The sequence below is a fragment of the Oncorhynchus gorbuscha genome, unplaced genomic scaffold (genome assembly GCF_021184085.1).
Source record: "Oncorhynchus gorbuscha isolate QuinsamMale2020 ecotype Even-year unplaced genomic scaffold, OgorEven_v1.0 Un_scaffold_3202, whole genome shotgun sequence".
Lineage (NCBI taxonomy): Eukaryota > Metazoa > Chordata > Actinopteri > Salmoniformes > Salmonidae > Oncorhynchus > Oncorhynchus gorbuscha.
In genome coordinates, this window is record NW_025747514.1 from 1 (window position 1) to 10,000 (window position 10,000).

The window sequence follows — 10,000 nt, forward strand, 5'->3', positions numbered from 1 at the left end:
TTGAAGAGGCGCGCCTTCTGCTGCTGCGCCTTCTTCACAATGCTGTCAGTGTGAGTGGACCAATTCAGTTTGTCTGTGATGTGTATGCCGAGGAACTTAAAACTTGCTACCCTCTCCACTACTGTTCCATCGATGTGATAGGGGGTGTTCCCTCTGCTGTTTCCTGAAGTCCACAATCATCTCCTTAGTTTTGTTGACGTTGAGTGTGAGGTTATTTTCCTGACACCACACTCTGAGGGCCCTCACCTCCTCCCTGTAGGCCTGCTCGTCGTTGTTGGTAATCAAGCCTACCACTGTTGTGTCGTCCGCAAACTTAATGATTGAGTTGGAGGCGTGCGTGACCACGCAGTCGTGGGTGAACAGGGAGTACAGGAGAGGGCTCAGAACGCACCCTTGTGGGGCCCCAGTGTTGAGGATCAGCGGGGTGGAGATGTTGTTGCCTACCCTCACCACCTGGGGCGGCCCGTCAGGAAGTCCAGTACCCAGTTGCACAGGGCGGAGTCGAGACCCAGGGTCTCGAGCTTGATGACGAGCTTGGAGGGTACTATGGTGTTGAATGCGAGCTGTAGTCGATGAACAGCATTCTCACATAGGTATTCCTCTTGTCCAGATGGGTTAGGGGGCAGTGTGCAGTGTGGTTGAGATTGCATCGTCTGTGGCCCTATTTGGGCGGTAAGCAAATTGAGTGGGTCTAGGGTGTCAGGTAGGGTGGAGGTGATATGGTCCTTGACGAGTCTCTCAAAGCACTTCATGATAACGGAAGTGAGTGCTACGGGGGCGGTAGTCATTTAGCTCAGTTACCTAGCTTTCTTGGGAACAGGAACAATGGTGGCCCTCTTGAAGCATGTGGGAACAGCAGACTGGTATAGGGATTGATTGAATATGTCCGTAAACACACCGGCCAGCTGGTCTGCGCATGCTCTGAGGGCGCGGCTGGGGATGCCGTCTGGGCCTGCAGCCTTGCGAGGGTTAACACGTTTAAATGTCTTACTCACCTCGGCTGCAGTGAAGGAGAGTCCGCATGTTTTCGTTGCAGGCCGTGTCAGTGGCACTGTATTGTCCTCAAAGCGGGCAAAAAAAGTTATTTAGTCTGCCTGGGAGCAAGACATCCTGGTCCGTGACTGGGCTGGATTTCTTCTTGTAGTCCGTGATTGACTGTAGACCCTGCCACATGCCTCTTGTGTCTGAGCCGTTGAATTGAGATTCTACTTTGTCTCTGTACTGACGCTTAGCTTGTTTAATAGCCTTGGGAGGGAATAGCTGCACTGTTTGTATTCGGGTCATGTTACCAGTCACCTTGCCCTGATTAAAAGCAGTGGTTCGCACTTTCAGTTTTCACGCGAATGCTGCCATCAATCCACGGTTTCTGGTTAGGGAATGTTTTAATCGTTGCTATGGGGGGAACGACATCTTCAACGCAGGTTCTAATGAACTCGAACATCGAATCAGCGTATTCGTCAATATTGTTATCTGACGCAATCGAACATATCCCAGTCCACGCAGATGGAAGCAGTCTTGGAGTGTGGAGTCAGCTTGGTCGGACCATCGTTGGACAGACCTCAGCGTGGGAGCCTCTTGTTTTAGTTTCTGTCTGTAGCAGGATCAACAAAATGGAGTCGTGGTCAGCTTTTCCGAAAGGAGGGCGGGCCTTATATGCGTCGCGAGGAAGTTAGAGTAACAATGATCCAAGGTTTTTCTGCAGGTACATTAAGTGAGTGCAGGTGAGTGCAGGTGTTCTATGGCAACAGTCTGTCTCTGATGAGAATTATTGGCGGGTAGAGAAACCAGCGGGTAGAGAAAACCAGTATTTATAAAACACATAAAAAACACACACACCACACACACACACACACACACACCTCCAACTCGCCTCTCCTGTGATGAGAATTAGTGAAGACATTACTCTCTCGTCTGGTCCATTACACACAGATTAATCCTAGCACTAATTACCTGGGAAACAGTTTTCCTTGAGTGCTGACGATAATTCCCATTCTAATTCCCATTCCCATTCTGAAGCGCTGAAGACTCTGCCCCTTATCAATGTTTCAGTGGGTGTTGCCACCGGGGTAACTCATTAAATATGAATGGTAATTGAATTAGTGCATGTCATTGCCTCGCTCCGCCAGCTGATAGGAAGTTGTAGGGAGGGGTGATACTGATAGTGATGTCATGTTTGGGGAACTGATATAGGCAGACTGGTGACTGGTGCACATGTGTAAACAAACGCACTAATATACATGCCGGGACACACACACACATGTACACATACATTCTGTGTGTGTGTGTGTGTGTGTGTGTGTGTGTGTGTGTGTGTGTGTGTGTGTGTGTGTGTGTGTGTGTGTGTGTGTGTGTGTGTGTGTGTGTGTGTGTGTGTGTGTGTGTGTGTGTGTGTGTGTGTGTGTGTGTGTGTGTGTGTGTGTGTATATATATATACTGTATGTGTGTGTGTGTGTGTGTGTGTGTGTGTGTGTGAGCGCTCACTGTGTAGTATAAACATATGGTTGCACCCAGGGGAATGGATAACTGATGGGTATGTCCACACCTCCCTGCATTAGGCCAGATAGGGGTGAGATACAGTAGACATAAAGCAATTGCTTGACATGAGGTCATTTTGACCAAGTTAATATACACATCGGTTGAGATTGACCCCCGTGAGACCCAATTTGTACCCTTCCTAGAAGATGCATAATAGTGTAGTCTCTCTCTCTCTCTCTCTCTCTCGCACTCTCTCTCGCCCTCTCTCTCTCTCTCTCTCTCTCTCTCTCTCTTGCCCCTCTTGCCCTCTCTCTCAATTCTCTCTCTCTCTCACTCTCTGTATGTCCCTCTCTCTCTCTCTCTAGCCCCTCTTCCCTCTCTCTCCTCTCACTCCTCTCCCTCTCCCTCTCCCTCTCCCTCTCCCTTTCTCCCTCTCTCTCTCTCTCTCCCTGTATGTAGCCCTCTCCCTCTCTCTCTGTAGCCAGTCTCTCACCCTGTATGTAGCCAGTAACACTCTTTCTCTCCAGTTTCACCCTTTATGTAGCCAGTAACACCTCTTTATGTAGCCAGTAACACTCCTGTCCCCCTGTCCCCAGTAACACCCTGTATGTAGCCAGTAACACCCTTTATGTAGCCAGTAACACCCTGTATGTAGCCAGTAACACCCTTTATGTAGCCAATAACACCCTGTATGTAGCCAGTTGACACCCCCTCCTTCCTTTTCTCCATTTCTGGGCTATGACACCCTGTATGTAGCCAATAACACCCTTTATGTAGCCAGTTTCACCCTGTATGTAGCCAGTAACACCCTTTATGTAGCCAGTAACACCCTTTATGTAGCCAGTAACACCCTTTATGTAGCCAGTAACACCCTTTATGTAGCCAGTAACACCCTGTATGTAGCCAGTAACACCCTGTATGTAGCCAGTAACACCCTTTATGTAGCCAGTAACACCCTGTATGTAGCCAGTAACACCCTTTATGTAGCCAATAACACCCTGTATGTAGCCAGTAACACCCTTTATGTAGCCAATAACACCCTGTATGTAGCCAGTAACACCCTGTATGTAGCCAGTAACACCCTTTATGTAGCCAATAACACCCTGTATGTAGCCAGTAACACCCTTTATGTAGCCAATAACACCCTGTATGTAGCCAGTAACACCCTGTATGTAGCCAGTAACACCCTTTATGTAGCCAGTAACACCCTGTATGTAGCCAGTAACACCCTGTATGTAGCCAGTAACACCCTTTATGTAGCCAGTAACACCCTTTATGTAGCCAGTTTCACCCTTTATGTAGCCAGTTTCACCCTGTATGTAGCCAGTAACACCCTTTATGTAGCCAGTTTCACCCTGTATGTAGCCAGTAACACCCTGTATGCAGCCAGTAACACCCTGTATGTAGCCAGTAACACCCTGTATGTAGCCAGTAATACCCTGCATGCAGCCAGTATCACCCTGTATGTAGCCAGTAACACCCTGTATGTAGCCAGTAACACCATGTATGTAGCCAGTATAACCCTGTATGTAGCCAGTAACACCCTTTATGTAGCCAGTAACACCCTTTATGTAGCCAGTTTCACCCTTTATGTAGCCAATTTCACCTGTATGTAGCCAGTAACACCCTGCATGCAGCCAGTATCACCCTGTATATAGCCAGTATAACCCTGTATGTAGCCAGTATAACCCTGTATGTAGTCAGTATAACCCTGTATGTAGTCAGTATAACCCTGTATGTAGCCAGTATAACCCTGTATGTAGCCAGTATAACCCTGTATGTATGTAGCCAGTATAACCCTGTATGTAGCCAGTATAACCCTGTATGTAGCCAGTATAACCCTGTATGTAGCCAGTATAACCCTGTATGTAGCCAGTATAACCCTGTATGTAGCCAGTATAACCCTGTATGTAGCCAGTATAACCCTGTATGTAGCCAGTATAACCCTGTATGTAGCCAGTATAACCCTGTATGTAGTCAGTATAACCCTGTATGTAGTCAGTATAACCCTGTATATAGCCAGTATAACCCTGTATGTAGTCAGTATAACCCTGTATGTAGTCAGTAACACCATGTATGTTGTCAGTTTAACCCTGTATGTAGTCAGTATAACCCTGTATGTAGCCAGTAACACCATGTATGTAGCCAGTTTAACCCTGTATGTAGCCAGTAATACCATGATTGTAGCCAGTTTGCCCCGTTCAAAGCCCACGTTGAAGTGGTGTTATTGAGGACGTGTAGTAATGAATAGGATTATGTGATTTTACATGCAAAAGTTAATGCTTTTGATAGACATACATTAGTACCTCTATAGGTAGACATATATTAGTTCCTCTATAGGTAGACATACATTAGTTTCTCTATAGGTAGACATACAGTAGTGCCTCTACAGGTAGACATACATTAGTTCCTTATAGGTAGACATACATTAGTTCCTCTATAGGTAGACATACATTAGTTCCTCTATAGGTAGACATACATTAGTTCCTCTATAGGTAGACATGCATTAGTTCCTCTATAGGTAGACATACATTAGTTCCTCTATAGGTAGACATACAGTAGTTCCTCTATAGGTAGACATGCATTAGTTCCTCTATAGGTAGACATACATTAGTTCCTCTATAGGTAGACATGCATTAGTTCCTCTATAGGTAGACATACATTAGGTCCTCTATAGGTAGACATACAGTAGGTCCTCTATAGGTAGACATACATTAGTTCCTCTATAGGTAGACATACAGTAGGTCCTCTATAGGTAGACATGCATTAGTTCCTCTATAGGTAGACATACATTAGTTCCTCTATAGGTAGACATACAGTAGGTCCTCTATAGGTAGACATACATTAGTTCCTCTATAGGTAGACATATATTAGTTCCTCTATAGGTAGACATACAGTAGTGCCTCTACAGGTAGACATACATTAGTTCCTCTATAGGTATGTATCTGCCTCTCCCTCTTTCTTCCTCTTCCTCTCCCCCTCTTTTTCTCTCTCACCGACCTCACTGTTGTACCTGGGTTGTATTAACCACATGTGGTATCTCCTCTCATGAAACACAGCGTGACAAACACGTGCGTGCACACATGTCACACACTGTGTCACACACACACACACACACACACACACACACACACACACACACACACACACACACACACACACACACACACACACACACACACACACACACACCTGTCAGTGAATCTCTGAGTGGTGCTTCAGTGGTTTCTGGTGTCAGTCCTACAGAGAACAATGCCAGTCGCCACTACTCTTCCATCAGCTGTCTTTATGTCATCATCACGGGACATATCTGCCCCATCTGCTCATGTACTAATCATGTTTCATTATGTAATCAACGTGAGTCAGGTCCAACGGTAGCCTCTCGTGTGTCATAATGCCATCACTTGGGGATATGGGATATGTGATTGGTCCACCATCCACCTATATGAATAGAAACATGTCTATGCTACTTTTGGAAGGCCTGAATGTCCTGTGTTCTGTGTCCATATGTTTTGTGTCTGTCTGTGTGTTTAGAATGCAGTATGTGTGTCCTGCTGTTCTACTCAGCAATATTCTCATTTTATATGAGTGTTTGTGTGTATTATAATGCATGTGTGTGTGTGTATTATAATGCATGTGTGTGTGTGTTTGTGTATTATAATGCATGTGTGTGTGTGTTTTGTGTATTATAATGCATGTGTGTGTGTGTGTGTGTGTGTGTTTGTGTATTATAATGCATGTGTGTGTGTGTGTTTGTGTATTATAATGCATGTGTGTGTGTGTGTGTTTGTGTATTATAATGCATGTGTGTGTGTGTGTATTATAATGCATGTGTGTGTGTGTGTTTGTGTATTATAATGCATGTGTGTGTGTTTGTGTATTATAATGCATGTGTGTGTGTGTGTGTATTATAATGCATGTGTGTGTGTGTGTGTATATTATAATGCATGTGTGTGTGTGTATATTATAATGCATGTGTGTGTGTGTGTGTGTGTATTATAATGCATGTGTGTGTGTATTATGATGCATGTGTGTGTGTGTGTGTGTATTATAATGCATGTGTGTGTGTGTGTATTATGATGTATGTGTGTGTGTGTATTATGATGTATGTGTGTATGTTTCAGGTATCGTATCCTGGTGAATCTCCTCCTGGACACACTGCCCATGCTGGGAAACGTCCTCCTGCTTTGTTTCTTCGTCTTCTTCATATTCGGCATCATCGGAGTGCAGCTGTGGGCGGGATTACTGAGGAACCGATGCTACCTCGAGGAAAACTTCACCCTGTGAGTGACAGTGTGTGTGTGTGTGTGTGCGTGCGTGCGTTAATTTGATTGTGGTGTAATTTATTCTCAACAAGACTACCTCCTCCCAGTCAGTACCTGTACGTGATTAAATTCCGGTCACCTCTCCATATTCATGACTGGGATGTAACGTGAATGCCCACCCTAACCTTGTCAATGACAGAATGGCACTGTATGTGAGTGAAGTCAGTGAGTGTGTGTGTGTGTGTGTGTGTGTGTGTGTGTGTGTGTGTGTGTGTGTGTGTGTGTGTGTGTGTGTGTGTGTGTGTGTGTGTGTGTGTGTGTGTGTGTGTGTGTGTGTGTGTGTGTGTGTGTGTGTGTGTGTGTGTGTGTGTGTGTGTGTGTGTGTGTGTGTGTGTGTGTGTGTGTGTGTGTGTGTGTGTGTGTGTGTGCGCGCGTGCGTGCGTGCGTGCGTGTCTGTGTGTGCGCATGCACATGTGTGTGTGCTCTCCTGGTGAGGTATAATCTGATTCAGAGGGGTGTCTGTGTTCCTTCCAGAGTGTGTGTTCTCAGTTTTTTTTTTTTTTTAATTAAACATTTAACTCGGTGTAACGTTCGTCGTTAGAATGAGACCAAGGTGCAGGGTGGTAGGCGTACATTTGCCCTGGATCATCACTACAGGCTCCGGGCCATGGATCATCACTACAGGCTCCAGGCCATGGATCATCACTACAGGCTCCAGGCTATGGATCATCATTACAGGCTCCGGGCCATGGATCATCACTACAGGCTCCAGGCCATGGATCATCACTACAGGCTCCGGGCCATGGATCATTACATTTACATTTACATTTAAGTCATTTAGCAGACGCTCTTATCCAGAGCGACTTACAAATTGGACATCACTACAGTCTCCGGGCCATGGATCATCACTACAGGCTCCATGCCATGGATCATCACTACAGGCTCCGGGCCATGGATCATCACTACAGGCTCCGGGCCATGGATCATCACTACAGGCTCCAGGCCATGGATCATCATTACAGGCTCCGGGCCATGGATCATCACTACAGGCTCCAGGCTATGGATCATCACTACAGGCTCCAGGCCATGGATCATCACTACAGGCTCCATGCCATGGATCATCACTACAGGCTCCGGGCCATGGATCATCACTACAGGCTCCAGGCTATGGATCATCACTACAGGCTCCGGGCCATGGATCATCACTACAGGCTCCAGGCTATGGATCATCACTACAGGCTCCAGGCCATGGATCATCACTACAGGCTTCAGGCCATGGATCATCACTACAGGCTCCGGGCCATGGATCATCACTACAGGCTCCGGGCCATGGATCATCACTACAGGCTTCAGGCCATGGATCATCACTACAGGCTCCGGGCCATGGATCATCACTACAGGCTCCGGGCCATGGATCCTTACTACAGGCTCCGGGCCATGGATCATCACTACAGGCTCCGGGCCATGGATCATCACTACAGGCTTCGTACATGGAGCCGGAACAGGTCTCACCGGACTGAGGAAAAGTACTGGAAGCCTGGTGCGTGGAGCTGCCATAAGGCTTACCAGGCTGGAGAGACACACTGGAGGCCTGGTACGTGGAACCGGAACAAGTCTCACCGGACTGGGGAGATGCACTGGAAGCCTAGTGCGTGGAGCAGGCACCGGATACACTGGGCCGTGGAGGAGCCCTGGAGGTCTCGAGCGTAGAGCTGGCACAACCCGTTCTGGCTGGATGCCCACTTCCGCCCGGCAAACGCGGGGGGCTCGTGCAGAGCAGAGCGCACCGGCCTGTGAATGCTCACTGGAGACACCGTGCACATCACTGCATAACACGGTGCCTGACCAGTCACACACTCCCCACGGTAAGCACGGGGAGTTGGCTCAGGTCTAAACCCTGACACTGCTAATCTCCTCGTGTGGGCTGCCTCTCGTGCTTGCTTTGTTGGTATAACTCCTCGTAACGTCGCCGTTCCTCTTTCACTGCCTCTATCTCCTCCTTCGGACGGCAATACTCCCCAGCCTGCGTCCAGGGTCCTGCTCCATCCAGGATCTCCTCCCAAGTCTATTCCTAATGACCACACTGCTTGGTCTGTTGGTGGTGGGATCTTCTGTAACGTTCGTTGTTAGAATGAGACCAGAGTGCAGCATGGTATGCGTATATTTTCTTTTCATTTTAAATGTTCCAACAAAAACAATAAACAACTCAACGAACATAAAGCTAGGGGTGCAAACACATGCAACAACCAAAGACAAGATACCACAACAGAAAGTGGGAAAAAGGGCTGCCTAAATATGATCCCCAATCAGAGACAACGATAGACAGCTGCCTTTGATTGGGAACCTTACTCGGCCAAAAAGAAAGAAATAGACAACATAGAATGCCCACCCCAAATCACACCCTGACCTAACCAAATAGAGAAATAAAACGGCTCTCTAAGGTCAGGGCGTGACACTAGGCAAGTCCTACGTGGCTGACTCTGTCCCTCAGTTAAGCTGTAAACACTCCTAGTTGGAAGTCACCTTTCAGAAAGGTGTAAGACAATGCTGTAACAATATAGCCATGTCTTACTAACGTTAAACACCTTTTGCAAAAATGGTGGACACTTTAAGCACCGCTAAGAGTGTGCAAATCTGTCATCAAGGTAAAGTGTGGCTACTTTGAAGAATCTGTCATCAAGGTAAAGGGTGGCTACTTTGAAGAATCTGTCATCAAGGCAAAGGGTGGCTACTTTGAAGAATCTGTCATCAAGGTAAAGGGTGGCTACTTTGAAGAATCTGTCATCAAGGTAAAGGGTGGCTACTTTGAAGAATCTGTCATCAAGGTAAAGGGTGGCTACTTTGAAGAATCTGTCATCAAGGTAAAGGGTGGCTACTTTGAAGAATCTGTCATCAAGGTAAAGGGTGGCTACTTTGAAGAATCTGTCATCAAGGTAAAGGGTGGCTACTTTGAAGAATCTGTCATCAAGGTAAAGGGTGGCTACTTTGAAGAATCTGTCATCAAGGTAAAGGGTGGCTACTTTGAAGAATCTGTCATCAAGGTAAAGGGTGGCTACTTTGAAGAATCTGTCATCAAGGTAAAGGGTGGCTACTTTGAAGAATCTGTCATCAAGGTAAAGGGTGGCTACTTTGAAGAATCTGTCATCAAGGTAAAGGGTGGCTACTTTGAAGAATCTGTCATCAAGGTAAAGGGTGGCTACTTTGAAGAATCTGTCATCAAGGTAAAGGGTGGCTACTTTGAAGAATCTGTCATCAAGGTA

General features: G+C 46.6%; 1 protein-coding gene across 1 annotated transcript in view; it reads left to right on the plus strand.

Annotated features, from left to right (window-relative positions):
- Positions 1-6,599: 6,599 nt before the first annotated feature.
- LOC124027421 (voltage-dependent T-type calcium channel subunit alpha-1I-like) overlaps positions 6,600-10,000 on the plus strand; it is a gene marked incomplete at its 5' end in the record, with an annotated part of 44,717 nt that continues 41,316 nt past the window's right edge. Inside the window, one exon of the mRNA XM_046339850.1 lies at positions 6,600-6,758. Coding sequence (XP_046195806.1) covers positions 6,600-6,758 — 159 coding nt within the window. The remainder of the gene's footprint in view (positions 6,759-10,000) is intronic.